General features: G+C 33.4%; 2 protein-coding genes across 2 annotated transcripts; both read right to left on the bottom strand.

The window, feature by feature from the left end:
* Positions 1-7,876: 7,876 nt before the first annotated feature.
* Positions 7,877-9,412, bottom strand: LOC131651181 (uncharacterized). The gene is made up of 3 exons (XM_058920846.1): positions 9,353-9,412; positions 8,220-9,250; positions 7,877-8,069 (listed from the first exon to the last, which is right to left on the bottom strand). The coding sequence occupies exons 1-3, from the start codon at positions 9,410-9,412 to the stop codon at positions 7,877-7,879; spliced, it is 1,284 nt and encodes a 427-aa protein (XP_058776829.1).
* A 6,003-nt stretch (positions 9,413-15,415) lies between these two features.
* LOC131648069 (probable terpene synthase 11) lies at positions 15,416-21,578 on the bottom strand. Its single transcript, XM_058917861.1, has 6 exons — positions 21,410-21,578; positions 17,190-17,454; positions 16,449-17,043; positions 16,207-16,345; positions 15,862-16,110; positions 15,416-15,786 (listed from the first exon to the last, which is right to left on the bottom strand). The coding sequence occupies exons 1-6, from the start codon at positions 21,572-21,574 to the stop codon at positions 15,493-15,495; spliced, it is 1,707 nt and encodes a 568-aa protein (XP_058773844.1). The 5' UTR covers positions 21,575-21,578; the 3' UTR covers positions 15,416-15,492.
* Positions 21,579-22,248: the final 670 nt, after the last annotated feature.

Raw genomic sequence — 22,248 nt, 5'->3', positions numbered from 1 at the left:
CTTAGATTTTTTATACTATTTATTAGTTTATTTTAATCTATTTTTTTATTCTTTCATTTGTTTTGACTATAATAGACTTTTTCATGTTTTAATATTAAGTTTTAATATATTATATATTTCATCAAACATAATATTTTTAATATTTTTGTAATATTAATAAAAATATATAATTTATAATTTAAATATTTGAAAAATCAATCCAAATTAACTTGTATAATAATGAATCGAATAGGATTTTTTTAATTAGTCATATAAAATCAAATTTAATTGCAAGTAAGCTAATTTTTGAATTGGATGAGTTGTTTTTTCATCTCAAAATCAATTCAAAGTGCATTGCAAATACATCATGCATAAACATAAAAGACACAAAATAACATGTACAAAATTTTCCAAAAGCATGAGCGTCAATAATGTAGACAACATGTTGAAGAGGATGAATCATTCTCAAACAAACAACCACATATTTAGTCTCTATCACGCATGAGCTGAACCGCATATACAAGAAGTGCATGCACCTTCTGAAATTTCATTATTTACACCAAATGTTTTCTTTTTGAGGACATGAGCCTGACTTTTTTCTATAATTAGTGTAGTTTGGTTTTTGAGGAGGACATGACAAGCCTAACCTTTTTCTATAATTTGTGTAGTTTGGTTTTTTTTTGTTTTTTACTTGTTTTTATCATTTACTTTGTTCCCATTTTCATAATTATTTTTAAACTCTATTTATTGCTAGATTAGTTTTCTTCTTTCATGCATTGAGTGATGGTTTTAGAATGGTAACAAAATTAGAATATAATTGTGCATGCATACATAATATTAATGATTAGAAAATATTCTGAATGGATGCTTGTTGAAAATGATTTATATATAACATGTATATTTAGGTCTTGTTTCGCATGATATTTTTTAAATTTATGATTTAGAGTTTCTAAGTATTTATATGACAATAAGACATTTTTTATAACAATTTTTTCAATACCAACTCATAGTTTATTTAGATATGTTATTTCATATAGCATTTCAACTATATTTTTTTCACTTTTATTTTTATTATTTTAACTAAAACTCATTTTTATTGTTTATAATTTTAAGTATTTTAAATATACATTCTAGTATCAATTTATGAGTTAAATATGTTTTTATCACTCTAAATATAGTCAATTTCGTTTTTAATCCTTTTAAAATATTCTTAAAAAAATAGTCCTCTTAAAATTTTTCGTCCATATTTTTGGTCTCTCATGTCTACCACCGTTAAAAGAAGCTGACGTGGCACGCCACAGGACAATGTCAGCGTGAAAAGATATTGGCGTGTCATATCACGTAGCCAAAGTCAACATCACACTTGAACTCATAAAATTTTGTAACTAATTGGTAGTTAAAATTGTAGCTAATTTGTAGCTAATTTATTTAAAAAGTCTGGTTTAATTTAGAAGAATGTAATATGCATGGTAGATAGAATACGAAGGCACTAGAATGTAATATGCATGATAGATAGAATAAGAAGGGACTGAAAGAACAGAAATAGAAAAATCATTGTTGTAAACATTTCTACTTAAAGTCTATACATGATAGATATTTCCTAGAAATAACCCAATGTTAATAGTAAGTAATGTTGCTTGTGTGTCTGTATTCGATTTCTGTAGAGTAGGTGTTGAAAGTATTTGTGGGTAAATATTTTCTATATATCGTATCCACAGGGATTGGTTTAATATCACTGTCGTTCTATAATTAAGTATTTTGAGTGAGTAAATATAGTTGAGTTTGTTTTGTTATTTTAAATATGCTATTAAATCTAAACAAATATTAAAACTAGAATACTGAAACTTGGTTAACAATAAAAGAGATATGTTGAGCTTTAGGGTTCATCAACCTATTCCTATGCAATTTATTAGTTAAATCAAGCTTTAGGGTTCATCAACCTATTCCTATGCAATTTATTAGTTAAATCATAAGTGAACCATCATTTGAATTATCATCTTCATTTATCCTCAAACTAAATCTCATGTTTGCAGATCAAGTTGGATGAATTTCTACCATTATGAGATTCAATCTCTCAAAATATCAATATCGATAAAAGTAATAGATCATGATAATAATGAAAACTCATTCACAATTCCATCTCTGCAAATTATGAATGAATCAATATAGTAACCTAGGGAAAAAGTTTAAACATTTTCTTTCGATCAAAGATTTAACGATAATAAAAACAAGGATTCTTATTGATAATAAATTCAAACAATTGTTCACAAGAATTAATCAATGGTATTGCATAATCATAGGTTAACTACTACCTTAAACTCAACAAAAGAGAATTAGCTCTCCATATATATGAAGAACACACAAGGATTGATTGAGGAATTCATCATGATCAATAAAATCTCATCAATTGATGTAGAATTTTTCTTCAATGGTTGCTATGTGCTTTTGGATCAGGTTTCTCTCTTAATTTCGTTCACCAAAGAATCACCCTTTTATTGGTAGCTAAGGTTTCTATTTATAAGAGTTGGGTTGGACACGTCGTCTCCGCGGCGCGACACGTAGTCTTGCGGCACGACCCAAGACAGATGGTTTGGGGCGGCGCGCTTGGATCCTTCGCGGCGCGGCCTTGCTGGAAATTTCTCCTTTTTGTTTGTCTTTTTATTCCTCCAGCTTCCTTTCCTCTTCATGCTCTTATAAAGCTCCTTTTAAGCTCCAAACCTGCATCAATAGTCCCCAAAGTGATTTGATTTGCTTCGCAACAAGAACTATACATATGTAATTCAATTCTTACTGAAAAACACATGAAACTAGCACACTTTGCTTAAGTTTGGCGCATAACTTGGTTATAATAACCCATGAAAATACCATAAATTCATCCCTAACAAACTCTCCCCAACTTAGAGTTTTGTTTGTCCCTAAACAAAAGTACTCACCTTAGTGAAGACAATGATCTTTCTCAACAATCATGCAACAAGTTTTCTTTTTAACAAAATTTTTGAATGGTTCACATCAAAGGTCAATCCTAGAGCAATTCATCACACCATAAACTCAAGATACGCATATGAAACAAACTTCACAAATAAATTACCACCGGAAAGTTCAAAACACTACACCATAATAGTTAGACCAGCACTAACACTCTCATCAAAAGATATGATGAATAGAAAAAGGGGTGAACGCTCATCCAAACAATCAAATCAACAATTACTCATATCATAGGTTTACCAAAAGTAGCATCCAATCTTGTGAAATCTGAAAATCGAAAGGTCTTTCTAGGGTTGTAATGTGGTTTAGATTCAAAGAATAAGAAGATGTTCAAAGGTTATCCTATCTAGGGAAGAATTCTAATCATCTCTTTTGTCTTCTTGCTTCTATTTACCTTGGCAGTTCATTTTTCTAACCACTTTCACCCACTCTCACAGTTTGATTTATGAAATTCTTTTTCTTTGGAACTTCTTCTTGTTCCATTTCATTTAACTGTAGAGCTTTTCTCTTTTCTTGCCCTTTTTCAACTTGTTCCTTCTTTTGGATTTCCTCTCCCGAACTTGGATGTCAACAGAGATTGTGGTTGATGTTTTAGCAACAAAAATTTCATTGAGATCAAGATTCAATTTTCTTTCTTTTGAATTCATTGTTTTTTTCTCTTGATCTCAGGCTCAAAGAATGGTTGGCAAAGGATCGCACTCTCACAATAAAGAATTAAGAACAGATTGGGCTAAGCAAACTCTCAATTTGAAACAATTGCCTTAGTCCCTTTAACAGATTTTCACAAGATAATGCATACTATGGTTTAGCATGATACAAAAATGTCAACACGATTGATGGTCTCCTGCATTTAGTAAAAAGTGGAAGGTTTTCCTCACAATGGTTAAGGCTAACTGATCCAACAATTAATATGTATCATCAAGAAACTTCCAATGGAGTTTACTAGAAACTTAAGTTTCATACTCGTATCAAAAGTTCGGGAGTTCTAGAATTTTACCTATTTTGTCGCTTTTGACAAAAAAACTATCACTACCATTCAAACGCATGTTTCTCCATTATTGGTCATTTTCATTACTCTTCACTTGAGCTATTCTTTGTGTTTTCGGTACTACTCACTCTAAATTGAGATACACAACAAAAACAATTTCAAAACTGACATAAATCTTCAATACCAGAATTTAAAGAAAATCAAGTCATAGTGACCTTAAGGTTCACCAGAGTACAGGTTATAAATGCATAAAATAACAAAAAAAAACTAGAATGGAAATAACAAAATGAAATAACAAAATATCATCACATTAGTTATCATAATCATACTATCACCACATCAAATCAGAATCGGAATCCTCCTCCATATTCTCTTCTGGATGCTCCTCAATTGGCTCTGCACCTGCCTCCCCCCCCCCCAAACAGGAAAAGGGTTGGACTCCGGCCAACCGCAATATGAGAAATAACTTTCCCGGGTCGGGAAAGTTGGGAGAAGATGTACATACCTTGTTGCTGTTACAGGTGGATAGAGAGGAAGATCTTCGGTGCAAAATTGCAACCTTTGGTTTTCGCTCAGAAAGATGTTGTGGAGTTTTGAAAACAAATAATGGGGGAAAAGTGCAACTGTTTCTAAATAAATGGTTGTGTTTCACGTGCCCGTGGCGCGCGTACTGGCCACCGCGCCGCGCCATATCCTCTGTTTAGGGTCGCGACGCGCCATAGTGTACCGCGGCGCAGGAATGTGAAGAAAAAAACTTTTGAAAGCAACTTGTTGCACTTCCCTCCATTGTTTGATTCAACTTTTTTTTCATATGCTTAATTACACTAATTTTATGATAAAAATAAAAACAAAAGAACTTACTCCGTTGGGTTGCCTCCCAACAAGCGCTTTGTTTAACGTCGTTAGAGCTCGACGGTCGACCTCTTCTTCTTAAGTGCTCGCAAGTGAGAGTGTTCACACTTCTCTGTCGAACTCTCCCCCAAGATAGTTTTTCGACCGTTCTCCATTAACGGTCCAACTCTCCTTGGTCTTACTATCCTCAATGGTGATAGCACCATATGGTTTGACTTCCTTGATTATGAACGGTCCTGATCATTTAGACTTTAGTTTACCTGGAAAGAGTCTTAGTCTTGAGTTGAGCAGAAGCACAAGGTCTCCCACGTTTAACTCTTTTTTCTTGATTTTCTTGTCATGGTACCTTTTCATATTTTCCTTGTACATTTTATTGGATTCATATGCTAGGTATCTGAATTCTTCGAGCTCATGGAGTTGATTCTTCCTTTTCTTATAGGCTAGACTATCATCCCGATTGAAGAATCGTAGAGCCCATAATGCTTTGTGTTCCACCTCCACTGGTAGGTGGCATGCCTTACCATAAACCATTTGAAAAGGAGATGCACCAGTTGGTGCTTTGTAGGATGTCATATATGCCCACAAGGCATCATCAATCCTTACCGATCAGTCTTTACGAGATTCTGATATAGTTTTCTCTAGAATATTCTTGATTGCTCTGTTTGAGATCTCTGCTTGCCCGTTGGTTTGGGGGTGATATGGTGAGGCAATCTTGTGGTTGATATGATACTTATTCAGCACTTTAGCTACCTTCTCGTTAACAAAGTGAGATCTTCCATCGCTTATTATCACTCTAGGCATGCCAAAACGTGTGAATATGTTTCGGTTTAAAATTTTTAGCACCGTTTTGGCATCCTCCTTTGATGTGGCGATGGCTTCTACCCACTTGGATACATAATCCACTGCAACTAGAATATATTCATTAGTAAAAGAAGGAAGAAATGTTCCCATGAAATCGATTCCCCAACAATCAAAAACTTCAACTTCAATCATTGTTTGAAGTGGCATCTCATCTTGTTTACTTATTCCCCCAACTCTTTGACATTTGTCACAATTCTTAGCATGGTGGTGAGCGTCTTTTAAAATAGTTGGCCAAAAAAATCCAGATTGGAGAACTTTTGTTGCCATTCTCCAACCGTTGAAATGCCCACCACTCGGAGAATTATGACAATGCCACAAGATTTGTTGGGCTTCTTCTTTAGTAACACACTTTCTTAGTATGCCATCCTTACCTATCTTGAACAAATATGGGTCATCCCACACATAGTACTTCGCATCGGATAACAACTTTTTCTTTTTGTTCCAATCAAAGTCCTCCAGTATCATACCGGTTGCTTTATGATTAGCAAGATCGGCGAACCAAGGTCTTATTTGAATTTGAAAGAGTTGTTCATCCGGGAATTCATCATTTATTTCAGCTTCTTGGTTGGTGACATTTACATTGACCAAACGGGATAAATGATCTGCTACCACATTTTCTGAAATTTTTTTATCCCAGATTTCTATGTCAAATTCTTGTAAAAGGAGAACCCAACGAATGAGTCTTTGCTTCAAATCCGGTTTGGTAAGAAGATATTTAATGGCCGCATGGTCCGTGTAAATCACCACTTTTGTCCCAATGAGATAGGATCTAAATTTTTCAAGGGCATACACTATAGCTAGTAGCTCTTTTTCTGTGGTAGCATAGTTGACTTGAGCGTCATTTAAGACTTTGCTTGCATAGTGTATGACATGAAATATTTTTTCCTTTCTTTGGCCTAGTACCGCACCTATGGCATAATCGCTAGCATCACACATAAGTTCAAAATGGTTTTTCCAATCGGGTACTACGATCACAGGAGCGGTAACTAACCTTTCTTTTAAGTCATTAAAAGCTTGGACACATGACTCATCGAAAGTAAAACACGTACCTTTGTTGAGTAGGTTACTCAATGGTTTGGCAATCTTCAAAAAATCATTTACGAACCTTCTATAGAATCCCGCATGACCCAAAAAGCTTCTTACTCCTTTGATGTTTATTGGAGGTGGAAGTTTAGAGATTACCTCCACCTTGGCTTTGTCCACTTCAAGTCCTCTTGAAGATACCTTGTGTCCTAATACAATGTCTTCATTTACCATGAAATGGCACTTCTCCCAATTTAAAATTAGGTTGGTCTCAATGCACCTTTCAAGTGCTACATCCAGATTATCCAAGCAGATGTCGAATGATTTTCCAAATACCGAAAAATCATCCATGAATACTTCAATACTTTTTTCAATGAGATCGGAGAAGATCGCTTTCATACACCATTGAAAGGTTGTTGGGGCATTACATAATCCAAATGGCATTCTCCTATATGCGAAAATTCCAAACGGACATGTGAAAGCTGTCTTCTCATGATCTTCTGGGTTTACCACAATCTGATTATATCCGGAGTACCCATCTAGGAAGCAATAATAATTTTGTCCAGATAGCCTCTCAAGCATTTGATCCATGAATGGTAGAGGAAAGTGATTTTTTCTCGTAGCTTTATTGAGTCTACGATAATCGATGCACATTCTCCACCCGGTGACGGTTCTTGTTGGTATTAGTTCATTCTTCTCATTATGGATTACTGTCATATCTCCCTTCTTCGGCACAACTTGCACTGGACTCACCCATGCGCTATCTGAAATTGGGTAAATCATCCCTGCTTCTAGGAGTTTGACCACCTCTTTTCTTACTACCTCTTTCATAGTTGGATTTAATCTTATTTGCGGTTGAGCTACCGGTTTGAATTCTTCCAACATGATCTTGTGCATGCAATATGCAGGACTTATACCTTTTAAATCGGCCAAGACCCATCCAATTGCAGCTTTATTCTTTTGTAAGATTTGAAGGAGTCTTGCCTCTTCTTGTGTAGTCAGCTTTGAGCTAATAACTACCGGTTTATTTCCCTCCTCATCTAAAAAGACATATTTCAAATGAGCGGGGAGTAGCTTTAACTCCATCTTTGCCTCCTTCACCTCTTTTTGCGGCTTCAATTCCTCTACTTTCTCTTTCTTTGTATTCTTGTTTCCACCCCTTTCTAACTCTTTCAAGAACAACTCGATTTATTTTTCTTCTTCTTGAGTAAGCACATTAAAAGAATCAACAAGAGATCTTTCTAAAGGGCTAGAAAGATGAATTTGGTTGGCGACTTCTATTGCAACCTCTTCGGTGAAATTTATGCGGAAACAATCATTCTTGTCCTTAGGTTGTTTCATGGCATCAAAGAGATTAAAGCATACCTCTTCATCTTGTACTCTTAGTTTCATTATACCATCATCAATATCTATCATCATTCGGGCTGTTTTCATGAATGGTCTTTCAAGAATGATAGGTGATTCTTTATCTTCTTCCATATCAATCACAAAAAAATCCACCAGGAACAAAAATTTGTCCACCTTTACTAACATGTCTTGTGCAACACCGTAGGGAAGAGTGGTTGATTTATCTGCTAATGGTAAAGTAGTTCTTGTTAACTTCATCTCAATATTTCCTAACCGCATCACTATTGATAGAGGAATGAGATTAATACTTGAACCTAGATCGATCAATCCATTTCCAATATTCTGACTACCAATGGTGACCGGTAGTGTGACTCTTTCGGGATCTCTCGCCTTTTGAGGGAGACGAGATACTATAGCACTACATTGTGCATCAAGAACAACAACTTCTTTTTCTTCCGGTCTCTTTTTCTTTGTCAAGATATCCTTCATGAATTTCGCGTACTTTGGCATTTGAGCAATAGCTTTGGAGAATGGAATGTTAATTTGTAATTGCTTAAAAATTTCCATAAACCTTGCATATTGTCCAGCATTATCCTTCTTTGATGGCGCATGAGGATATGGCAGATGTTGACTCGGTATCATGTTGTTTGCCATCTTTTCACTTGCATTCTTTCTTTTTGATTTATCTCTTCTTTCAACTTCTTTATTCATTTTTCTGTGGTCCGTCTCACCTATAATAATTTCATTTTCCTCATCTTCGACAGCATGATTGTCATCTTCCTTCTCAGCATCATTGTTTTCAACTTCATCAGTACTCCTTTTCTGACCAGTTCTTGTCACCACTGCTTTGCAATGTTCTTTTGGATTCTCTTGAGTGTTGGCGAAGAATGTTGCATTAGATTGATTAGCTACAATCTGCTTAGCAAGTTGGCCCACTTGAGTTCCCAAATTTTTGATTGCTGCATCCTGATTCTTCTGGTTTGTCACTGACATCTGCATGAATTGTGTCATAGTTTCTTCCAACTTTGACGGTCCTCCTTGATGTTGTGACGACGGTTGAGCGTAAGGTTGAAAGGCTTGTTGTTGATACCCTTGATTATTAGGCCTTTGTTGATAACCCTGATTGTTATTCCTTGGTGGATAACCTTGTTGATACGAAGGATGATTTGATATTGATTCTGCCTTTGTCCTTGGTTGTTGTTCATTATGATCTCTCTTGCATAACTCACACTTATCAACTTGATAGGAATTAGAGACTCCATTCCGCTCCTTGATTTTTTATGGTAGTTTAGACATTTGTTGTGTTAAAAGCAACACCTGTGATGTTAGCAACTTGTTATGAGCTAACAGAGCATCACTATTATTCAACTCTAACATTCCGGGCTTTTTATCTCTAATAGTTTGATCATGATTTCCTTTTCGAGGAGGTCGTATACATGTAACTTCTAGAGTGTCGAATGTGACTGGACCTATCCGCCTAATTCCTGCGCCACCTCACCATATAGAGATTCCTTATCCTTCTTTATATGGTCCTCAAATTTCCGGTCTAGAAATACACCCAAAGCCAACTCTTAAAAGAGTGCAACCTACTAAGGGACCAGCTGAGAAATATCATATTCTTGAGGAAAAGATTCGACCTATTGAAGGTTTCAGTGCCTATGGAAAGAATACTGAAGAAATGTGCTTAGTGCCAAATCTGGTTATTCCACCCAAATTCAAGACTCCTGACTTTCAGAAGTACAAGGGGTTGAGTTGTCCAAAGAGCCATATATTGTCGTAAGATGGCTTCGCACATTCACAATGACTCATTTCTCATCCATTGCTTTCATGATAACTTATCTGGAGCATTCTTGAACTGGTATATGAATCTGGAACGTAACATGATCAGATCTTGGCAAGACCTGTCAGCTGCCTTTTCTCAAATAGTACTAGTACAACATTGACATGGCATCAACTAGGTTATAACTATAGAATCAGGCACAGGAGACTGATGAGATGTTCAAAGAATATGCCCAAAGGTAGAAAGAAATGGCTGCTCAGGTTCATCCACCACTTTTCGAGTCTAAATTGCTCGACATGATCATGAATACCCTGCAGGGGAAATATTATGAAAGGATGGTGGGTAGTATTTTTTCTGGCTTCTCATATTTGGTCAAGATTGGTGAAAGGATTGAGAACGGTTTGAAGATTGGTAAGATTCAGAATCCTACTACCACTGTTGTTGTTAATCAGTCAAGTTACAAGAAACTTTAGGGAAGTTTTTTCAAGAAGAAAGAAGGTGAGACTAGCGTTGTTTTTGCTTAGAATCAAGCTCCTTACTACCAAGTTGCTCCTGATGGCTATGCTCCTATTGGTTATGCTCCTCAAGCTTATGTGGCTGTAGTCGGACAACAACATTGGGTGCCTTATCAACAATATATTCAACAACAGCAACAGCAGCAATTTGCTCCTCACCATAGAGGTTATTAATAGAAACAGGCTCAGCAGAGACAAGACAAGCCGAAAAGTGTATATGATCTGATTCCTATGACCTATAGCTAGCTCCTTGTTCATTTTCTCAAACTCAACATGATACAGTTAGGGGAAGCTAGGCCTCCTCCCAATCTTATTCCTCAAGGCTATAAGCTCGGTGCTAAATATGAGTTTCATTCTGGAGGGACAGGTCACACCACTGAGGAATGCATGGTTCTGAAAGACAAGGTTCAGGATCTGACTAATGTCAAAGAAATTGAGTTTGGACCAACAAATCCTAATGTGATCAACAACCTCGTGCCGCCTCGTGTTAGCACTTCCATCAGTGGAGCCTGAAGATTTTATGTTTGTCAGAGAATTGGAGATTTCTTAGAAGTTGCTTTTCCAGTTTTCATTTACATTCAATCAAGGCCGATCTTGCTATATTTAGATTTCTCAAGCATTTTCCAATTGTATTACTTTTTTTTTATTAAGTACAATCCTTTGTAAAATTTCATTTCCATTATCATTTCTCCCACAATAATCCATTTATCACTAATGCAGGGGCATCCTCTCTACTCCGATCCCCAAAAAGAGTGTCGGAACTCCTTTCAACATATTCCCCACAAAAGTAGAAACCCTGACCAATCAATTAGTACACTACATACAATTATTACATTAAAACACGCATGTGAAGCTTAAGCCGAGTATATATTCATTATATGAGTTCCCTACAAAGAATTCAGTTAATATTCCATTGGGTTCACTAAGAATTACCATTATGGTGTTATTTTCCTTAATCCAAGATAAACTAGTATCTTTTGCTTCAAGTCCAGGATACACTGGCAGTCTTCTCTCAACTTCTCCCAAATTCAGGTCAGACTAATTTCTTTTTCTTAGTCCATGTCATATTGGAATCTCCTATTTTTATACTTAGCCCAGACTAGTATCTCTCTCAAACCATAGATTATTTTCCTTACCTCTCAACCCAGAGTTGACGGCTTTCTCTTTTTCAACCCAGGGTTGATTTTTTTCCCTCTCAACCCAGAGTTGACAATTATCTCTTTTTCAACCCAGAGTTAACTTTCTAGTTTATTTTCAACCAGAGTTTATGTTTATTACTTTTCAACCCAGTGTTGACTTTCCTTTTCCCTTTCAACCTAGAGTTCACGGATACCTCTTATTCAACTCAGAGTTAATTTTTTATTGGGGGTGGCATACTGCATTTGCTTATATTTAGGGTTTGTTTTGTTAAGTTAGTCATCAGGCTGGTGTTTATTTGAAGCCCATTTCAGTTCATTGATATTGCACCACCCCATGCGGGTCACACCTCCCTTTGGCAGCTCTCAATTGTTTGGGCTTACCCCATTTAAAGCCCAATGATTTCTCTTTAAACACCCATGTTCCAGCGTAACACACCCCCTCCTAGATGTTTGTTTACAAATTAATGCTTCTACACAAGCTGATGGTAAACAGTAATTCAAGAGTATGGACTAAAAGAATAAGGAGCTTATGAACAGTCTTTCAGGAATGTATGAATGAGCGTGTAACGTGAGCAACCTTCTCTTTAAGTCTTCAAGACTATTTATAGCTAAATAAAATAATATCTCCGTTTTCTGAAATTTCTAAAAAGCTGGCAGCTTGAAACAACATGGGGGCAAGATAGTACGACGTGTTCGTTCTTTCATGGTAGTAGAGCGAAACATTAGTTTTGTACCTTGTACCTTGTACCACGTAAACGTTATCTTATGGACTTCAGAGGCTTCTAATGATCATGAGTTAAAAGAATGAAAATAAGTCTTCGGTCATCAGAATTTCAAGTCTTCGGATTCTTTAGAGCTTTGTCTACAAAGTCTTCAGCACTTGGTCTTCAGTACCCTTTATCTTCAAAAACATAAGTCTTCAGCATCTGGACTGCTCCTCAGAACCTTTGTCTTCAGATCTTCAGAACTTGGTTTCTTTGATAGCGTATCAGAGTCACAACTTCAAAACCTTCTGAAGTGATTTACTATTATTCTGTAGAACTTGTGTAGCGTAGAAGTGAAAATTGGTTTCTTATGATGGTTTGGCAGCGCCTTTCGTCAGATTCAGAACCTGCTTGTTAAATACTCAAAATAACAAACATTAGAGTACCAAAATTGTTTGTACAAACACACTCATTGTTATCATCAAAACTCAGAGGTATTATTGCATAAGAAAATCTTGTTCTAACAAATATTTCAATATGAACTTGTTGAAAACGGTGATTATTGATTTCTTACTAGTTCCAAGGCTATTGCATCTTGTTATATCTTTAGGCATTATTATGAGAGTTTTGAGTTTATTGTTCTATATTAAGTTCCGCACATTTTATTGCTTACTATTAACATTTGATTGTTTATAGGAATATCAATCATGCATAGATTGCAAGTAGAAATCTTTACAATAATTTCTTTTTCTATTTCCCTTCTTTAAGTCCCTTCTTTTTCTATCGATCATGCATATTGCATTCTTCTAAAACTAGAATTTTTGAAATAAATTTGCTACAAAATTTTGTGAGTTCAAGTGTAATGTTGATCTTGACCACGTGGCATGACACGTAAGAATCTTACAACATTGGCATTGTCACATGGCGTGCCCTGTCAGTTTCTGTTAGGAGGACCATTCCGTGAAGAAAAATTTTTTAGGGACTAAAAATGAAATTGGCTATATTTATAGGGACCAAAAATATATTTAACCCTTAATTAATAAATGTAATGTACTGGTAAAAAAAGTAAAGGAGTACATGTTTCTCTTGTAAGGGCAGGGGACTTAGAGGCCTTAGTAGGTATATTACACTATACAGTGGTTAGGGGTTAACCAAGATAATGAGAAGTCTTGTATGGTGGTGTTTTACGGTGGTTTCGAGATCCTGCTCACATGAGGTGAGAGGCTCTGTTATTAAATGGTGTGCTTAGTGTCGCATCGCAAAAAAAAAACAGAGTCGCCAACGAACCTTAATTATCCCAAAGGGAAAGGGAAGCATCGAGAAAACCCTAAAAGATGGAGAAAATGGTCTCGCAACCAAATTCAAGTTCGGGAGTCGATTATGTAAGGGGAATGTATTAGCAGCCCTCACATTTGTTGTACTCAACGGGAACCATTTTGCTCGTTTTATGTGTAAAGGTTTGGTTATCTAAAGGTTACTTGCTAATGGGTTATTGTTGGATATAATTAGGGGAAGAAATAAATTTTAAATTAGTATGCTCGCCTCAGTGTTTAAACCTTGTGCCTAAGTATCTCTATAGTGCAATGAAGAAATCAGAGCTCCATAGTTCATCTAGAAAATGTTTTTTTGTTGGTAGTTTTTAGTGGTCGTTGTTGTGAGTTGAAGGCGCTGAAAGATTGTTGTTGGTGAGTTGTTGTGTTTGTTTTTATGAGAGTGTTTGTGCTTTTGTTGATGCACAGTTGTTGTTTTGTGAGATTCTGAGTGTGAGAGATAAAGCTATGGAGAAGGTATTGAGAGTGAGAGGTTGGTGAAGGTGTGATGAAGATTGGAAGAAGGTGAGTGATGAAGTTGCAGAGGATATTGAACGTACGTGAAGAAGGTTACAGAGGCGAAGATGAGAGTGTGAGGTTGATGAAGGAATGGAAATGGTGATGGATTGAGAGTTGGTGAGAATGGTTGAAGATGAAGAAGTGGGGGTGAGATTATATGGGAGAGAGGATTGAGAGGGTGATGAAGGGGGAAAATGGTGTGTGTCCCTGATAAGAGTAGTGATGATTGACTTATATAAGTTGAGAGGAAGAGGAAGTTAGCATACTTGTGAGATTCTGAGTTGTTGGATGGAAGCTTGCAGATAGAGGAATCAAGGGTTGGGATTCAAGTGGTTACTTAGGCTATGTTTGGGAGTTTGTAGGGGAAGGGAGGGAAGGGCTTTGAAAAATAAAAAGAATTGGGTGAAAGGATAAAAAGATTTTGGGTAGGAGGATTTTGGAGGGTTTGAGTTTAATCCTAACACCAAAAACCCCATAAAATGGGGGAACTCAAAAATTGTATTGAAGGAGGGTTTTGGAGGGCTTTGAAGGGCTTACATAAATTTTTCAAATATCTTTTAGGTTGTTATAGTATTCTGAAAATTAAAAATTTAGTAATGATAATGACTCTTTTATCATTCTAAACAAAATCATTTTTTTTAAAAATGTCAAATATTTTTCTATATTTTTTTAAAATTTCATTTTTGGAAGCCTTCCCCTCTCCTCCCCTCCAAACTCTCAAACATAGCCTTAGAGTTGGTTTATGGAATCAGTTATATGATTCTATCATATGTTGGTTACTGAATAGGTTTTTTGCTGTTGCTGTTAGGGGTTTGTTTTTCTATTAAGTTACAGTTAGTTATATCAGTTTGGGTCAGCTTTTAGTAGTTGGAGGTTAGAATGAAATGTTCGATGTTAGTATTAGTTACAAAAAAAAAAGTCATCTGCCACGGTCACGCGCGAAACCACGGCTATATGCAAAATAACCGTGGTTTAACGTGTTGGCCACGGAAATCAGACTGTGGGATATGCAGGCGTGGCCTAAAGTATAAACCACAGTTTTCTTGTTTGGGCCACGTTTTATAGACATCCATGGCTTGTATAGGCTACGGTTCACGTATTTAGATTAATGTCACGGTTTATATTGCGCCTCAGTTCTAAACTGTGGTCATATCATAAAACCACGGTTCTTATTTAATGTGTTAGAAACTCGGTTGAATGAGTTAGTTTGTGAGTCAATTTGTTATAGTTAGTTTAATTTGTTTTAAACTAGGTTGTTATTATTGGGAAACCGACTAGGTTAGTTGTGAATTAGTTTAGCAAACATTTGAGTTTTAGTTAGTAACTAACTGTTAGTTAGAGGTTATGGTTAGTTAGGAAAAGTTAGTTTAAGCTATTAGGGACTGTTAGGAATAAAACAGTTAGTAACATAAGTTAGTTAAAACAGTTAGGGCTGGAATTTTGATTCAAGTATTTTGATTCATACCACTCACATTTGATATATTTTCTTCTTATTTGCTAGTAGGTAATGATGTGAAGATCAATGTTTGTACATAATCATCAACACTAAAAGTGCTTTTATCATCTCCATGTTGATAAATAACTTGCGCAGTTCTAGCCATGTTAAGGGAAGCTTTAACAACAGATAAGGGCAAGGTTTTGGTCATGGCAAGGCCATTGAGTTCTCGCCACAAGTTCCCTATTAACAGCCTTATGTGTTTCCTTCCTTCGTTTTCATCTGTAATATTATTCTCTCCCATCAAGCATTGTATGCTGCTAGCATTATCTCCTCTTTCTTGTTCCTCCTGAACATCAAAATATGAAATATATTATTGATCTAAATTAAGCTTAGAAGTGTTTAGTAGTGATATGAGAAATACCGTTGAAGTTCCTAAGTCATCCCATAACCGAAGAATTTCTCCGGAGCAAGTGAAGAGTCTGGGATATGGTTTCATCATGGAAATAGTTTCCTTTGAGAGATCATCACCAATGAGGAAAGTAGCATGCACCAATGCCATGCATGATCCAGCAGTAATCACTCCATTATCCAAATATGTCTTATAACTTGGCACATATCCATTATTGAACCACTTGGCTTCTTCAAGAAATGCTTCAAATATGTCAATCCACTACACCAAATAATCAACAATAAGTGATTATTAACAAGTTACTCTTCTAATTCAACTTTGTTTTAAATTAACTGATAGTTTATTTCAGATTCTTACTGTTCTTTTCAAGTAGGCGACCGCGGTTAATCCACGGTCCTTCTGAATTCTATATGCAATTTCATGAGTGGTATTATATAATGCCATGTAACATATCTTCATGTATTCCGGAAGGTCCTCTACTGCATCAAGATCCCACCTGCAAGAGAAAATCCGTATAAATTTCTATTAATAATTTCGTAATCAGCGTGTCAGTTTCATTGGATCAATATCAAACAATCCATATTTCTATAGAGGCATACCTTTTAATTGCCTTTGTGAAAAGAACAAGTTCATCGAATCTTCCATAAGTGTCGAAGATATCATCCATAACTAGCAAAATGCATATTGTTTTGGTAAGTTCAACGCGACAATTTGAATGACACGGATCTGGAAAAATCCCCAATGTCCATAAAAAACACTCTGTTGGTCTATCTCTTGCAAAACCAAGACTTTCTACAAGTCCCAACTCTTTCCACCACCTGCATATTTCTGCTAATTCTCTTTGATGCAGTGACTGAATCATGTCAGAGTCCAAATTTGCTAATTCCAAAAGAGCTGGTATTTGGCTACTTGCATGGCTATATTCTTCCATGTAGTTTCTAGCTTCTAACCTTGCCATTCTTAGATGCTTTGGAAGTGTTAAGGATCTAACAATGTGCTTGTAACCTATTTGAGGACTCATGTGTGAGATTAACTCATTTAGATGAGTCCTTGAAAATTCCAATGCTTTCTTTAATATTTCTTCATCTTCTGTCCCTAAATATGAGGCCTCATATAGGCTTAACATACCCCAAATGTCATTGGTGAGTGACTCCTTGAAATTGCCACTCTTGTCCAAAAACTTGTTGAAAACGTCTACAGCCAAACAACAACATTAAGTAAGTTTAATCAATTTAGCAACATTTTTTTTATATAACAAAGATCGTAAAGAAATAGAAGACAAACAGTACAGAAATAGAAGACAAACAGACAACATTTAACAAAATGAAAATGTAATATACCAGAAGATGTGGGCCGGTCGTTATGTCGGAGTAAACGAAATTGAAGAGATGTTGCAAAGAGATTTCTAGAAGCATCCCAATCACATATTCTCTCAAGTTGGATATTGATCTCATCTTCTAAATGGTGGCTAATTCCTAACCCTTGGATTGAGTCAATCATCTTCATTGTTTCAATAGGATCACTCGAGTTTAACAGTGCCTCTTGGCTTCTTCTTCTGCATTGATCCAAACTGCTGGTCTTGTCATCTGTTAGTAAAGGTGACAACTAACAACAACAACATGAAACATAGTTAAGGTAGGTGCAATTCATTCTAATATTCCGAATTATTTTTAACTCAATTTTCATATATACTCTGTCACTAAAATATTATACTGGATCATTATACCATTTTTATTCATGTGTATAATTTTAAAATTAGTTATGATAAAAGCTAAAATATTTTTAACAGTATAACAGTTATAATATTTTTTTAGACACACGGTTATAATTTTTTTATTGTGAAAAACTATGAACATTTAAGAGGAATGTTAAATAAAAATGTTGGTGGAGGCTTCAATTTTGTTAGATACGGCCCTTTCTATAGAAGAGTAGCATGATTGTTCTAATAAAGAAACGAGAATTCAATGAATAAATAATGAAGGAAATGTATAGTGATTTCTTCTTATCTTAGATTGTATTACTCCGACCTTATTTATAAGGAAAGATTCTGAGTAATGAATGTATTTGGTCTATTATGCATATCAAATACATTCATTACTCAATGAACCTAAAAAAAGAATTTTTGTTTATAAATAAGGTCGGAGGGAGTAGTATTTAAGATGCCATTAAATAAAATGACATTTTAATTCAAATGTGAAAGAAATTATATCTTCTTTTCAAATTTCCTCATTTTCGAGGAGAGATATGTAGTATGGATCGATCTCCGGTTTCGAGAAGGATAGTTTTGGAATTGGCTGAATAGTTTGTGCATATTGTAGTCAAAGTCTATCCAAACATGCTGTAGTCAAAGTAGCCGAAGTCTGTTCGAGCAAACAGTGGTCGATGTTTATTTAAATATTATGCTAGTAGCTATGTATGTCATGTTTCAGAATTATATATCATCATATATAACATACATATAGTTGCTCTATCATTTGTTAGGAGAGAGATTGATTGTTAGTTTGTTTTCACTTGTAATCACTTAACTTCCATTGAAAAAGTGAATACAATAACCGTATAACTTATTTTGATTATGTCTCTAATTCTTCCCTTTGAATTGAAGGGTTTTCTTGATAACTCTCTTTTTCTCACAACAATACTTCATTCTTTGACATTGGTTATCACAAAAAATTAAAATGGATTTTTAGATGAATTTTAGAGCTCCTTTGTTTCAATTTTAAAAAATGATTTTATAGTGTTATATATTTTTGTTTAAAAAATTATAAATTTAAAATAAATTTAAATAGTTATTCTTAAAATATTAATTTTGATATTTTATTATTTTACTATAATTTTTATATTAAGTTTTTATAGAAAAAATTATTTAAGTTTAACGCTATTCCAAATAGCTTTTCATTAAAATTATTTTTCAGAGAATTATTTTTAAAAAAATTGTAATTTCTACTATGTTTTAATCTTCAATAATTTATATTTATATTTCAGGATATTAAAATTAATCTTTTAATTTATCAACAATAAATTTTAATACCTTTTAATATTTAAACATATAAAAAAATCCTATTTTTTCAAAGTTAAAACAAACAAATTCTTACTTTCTTTATTTTCTCTTTTAGTAAATGAATTAAACAATTCAAATTTTAAATAGACTTTTCTGCTCAATTCTTGTCCAATAAATAGTTTTAAATAATGACACAAATTTAAAATTGGTATTCTATTAGAAAAAAAAGAATATGGATTCTTTGTTGTAATCCGGATAAGAGTAGTTTAATTTATTTATAATTTAGTTTTAATATATATATATATATATATATATATATATATATATATATATATATATATATATATATATATATATGGTTAAATATATGATGCCCCCCTGCCACTAGGGCGAGTTTTGATTTTGCCCCCTTGAAGTTTTTTTTTTGTAAACTGCCCCCTATAAAACACAGATTCTATTTTCAGAAGCCCCTATCCCTTGTTTGGCTGACTGGACGTGGGGATCTGGCTGACTTGGCATTTGAAGTCCTTGTTTGGCTGACTGGACTTGCTTACTTATTGTATAAGTTTTGATTTTGCCCCCCTGAAGTTTTTTTTTTGTAAACTGCCCCCTATAAAACACAGATTCTATTTTCAGAAGCCCCTATCCCTTGTTTGGCTGACTGGACGTGGGGATCTGGCTGACCTTGTTTGGCTGACTGGACGTGGGGGATCTGGCTGACTTGGCATTTGAAGTCCTTGTTTGGCTGACTGGACTTGCCCCTATCCCTTGTTTGGCTGACTGGACGTGGGGATCTGGCTGACCTTGTTTGGCTGACTGGACGTGGGGGATCTGGCTGACTTGGCATTTGAAGTCCTTGTTTGGCTGACTGGACTTGCTTACTTATTGTATAACATGTTTAATAAGCAAAAAATGAATTAAAATTTTTGTCTCAACCAAAGATCAAACCCACTACAAGTATGTTAATGAGCAACATCTCAACCAACTGAGCTACGAGTTTTCATTGTAACTAAATGTTTTTTATTTGCTTTTCTTATTAATCGTTTAACTGAATAAAAACTAAACATATTAATGTATTTTATATTAGCATAAAAAGTTAGTATATTAATATAAAACGTTTTATATAATATTTTAAATTTATATTAGCATAAAAAGTTAGTATATTAATATAAAACGTTTTATATAATATTTTAAATTTATAAATTCTTAAATTAATTGTGTTATAATATTAAACGTTATATATAAAAATTAATTGTGTTAAATTTTTAATATATATACTTATATATATATATATATATATATATACTTTTAAATTAATTGTGTTATAAATCATTTATAAATATTTTTATAATGATTCTAATATATATTAATTGTGTACAGTTTTTTTATATGTACATTTTGTTAGTATATGTACAGTTTTTTTAATATGTATAGTTTATTTATTTTGTTAGTATATATTATATTATGTACAGTTTTATAATATATAGTTTTTTTATATGTACAGTTTTTTATAATGATTCTAATATATATTATATAAATCATTTTATATGTACAGTTTTTTTTAAAAAAAATTCATTTTATATGTACAGTTTTAATATAAATATATTTTATATAAAAGTATATATATTAAAACGTTTAACATATAAAAGTTAGTATATTAAAACGTTATATATAAAAGTTAGTATATTAATATAAAACGTTATATATAAAAATTAATTGTGTTAAAGTAATTGTGTTATAAATCATTTATATATATTTTTATAATGATTCTAATATATATTATATAAAACAAACAAAATTATAAATTAATATGTATAGTTTTTTTATATGTACAGTTTTTTATAATGATTCTAATATATATTATATAAATCATTTTATATGTACAGTTTTAAAAAAAAAAATCATTTTATATGTACAGTTTTAATATAAATATATTTTATATAAAAGTATATATATTAATAGTTTATAAAAAATTTAGTAATTAATATGTTCAGTTTTTATTCAGTTAAAACATTAATAAGAAAAGCTAATAAACAATATTTAGTTACAACGAAATGTTGTAGCTCAGTTGGTTGAGGAGTTGCTCATTAACATGCTAGTGGTGGGTTCGATCCTTGGTCCCACGTCCAGTCAGCCAAACAAGGGATAGGGGCTTCTGAAAACAGAATCTGTGTTTTATAGGGGGCAGTTTACAAAAAAAAAAAAATTCAGGGGGGCAAAATCAAAATAGAATTTTCAAATGTTAGATAATTTTAATTGATTTGAATGTCTCTATCTTAAACATAGAATATAATTGTATATTGAGTCAACTATTTTGTAAAATAAGTACTTAAAAAATAAAATAAAATAAAATATTCAATTTTTCTGTTTCAATTTTACTTTCTACTCAATATTACTTAGATCTTTGACAATTCAATATCTTTTAAAATATATTTATAATAAAAATATTATTTTTTTTCTCTTTTATTTACACACACTTCTTAATGTATAAAAAATACTAATAAAATCACACATTTTAGAACAGAAAATGATATATGATGAGAGAGATTAGTAAGAGTGTACCTTGTTGTCATTTAGAGCAACGGACATAATCGATAATTTACGATGCAAGCTTCCAGATTTTGAATTTAGTAGCGATAAGCTCCATGAATGATAAGTGGAAATCCAAGATTTACGAGGAAGTGTGTTTGTTAGATATGAAATTTTAAGATTAGTAGTAACAGCCATTGTATTGGACTAGTACTCTTGTTTGTCTCTCTTCCTTATATTGCCCACTTATATAGACTCTATCTACCTTACATAATTGACTAGCCATTCTTTCCAAGCCACCTGTTGGACTTTCATATGTGTGGAAAGTTTTAATTATTAGTGTGACTAACTTTTCTTTTTGTTAAATGCATCTAATCTAATGTCCTTTAATGCATCTAATTTATTTTTTATTTTTAAAGAAAGTTTTCAATTCACTCTCAATATATTTAATTTTGTCAAAGTTTTCTAATAAATAGTTCTGCTATAGAATTTCTTATCCCATTCTATGAATTTTCTTATCCCATTCTATGAATTTCACACGCACTTGCGAATCGGTAAAATTAAAATCCTATTTTCGTACATGTATTTCTAGAAGTATTTTTTTTAAAATTTTGATTTTTTCTGTAGATGTATCTACGAAAGGATTTGAAAATAAAGTTTTCTGTAGATGTATTTACGGAACATTCTGTTATATTTTCAAATGAATTACATTTCACTTCTAAACTCCAATATTTTAAACAAAAATGAAACATCAATTATAGTAAATCAAAGTTATTGGAAAACCTCAGTTACACTATTTTGATTTGCTATAATTTGATGTTTCATTTTTGTTATAAAAATTGAATTTTGGAGCGAAATGTAATTGATTTAAA

Source organism: Vicia villosa, linkage group LG2 (genome assembly GCF_029867415.1).
Source record: "Vicia villosa cultivar HV-30 ecotype Madison, WI linkage group LG2, Vvil1.0, whole genome shotgun sequence".
Taxonomy (NCBI): domain Eukaryota; kingdom Viridiplantae; phylum Streptophyta; class Magnoliopsida; order Fabales; family Fabaceae; genus Vicia; species Vicia villosa.
Note: the sequence above shows the minus strand (reverse complement) of the source record. Positions and strands in the feature narration are given on the sequence as shown.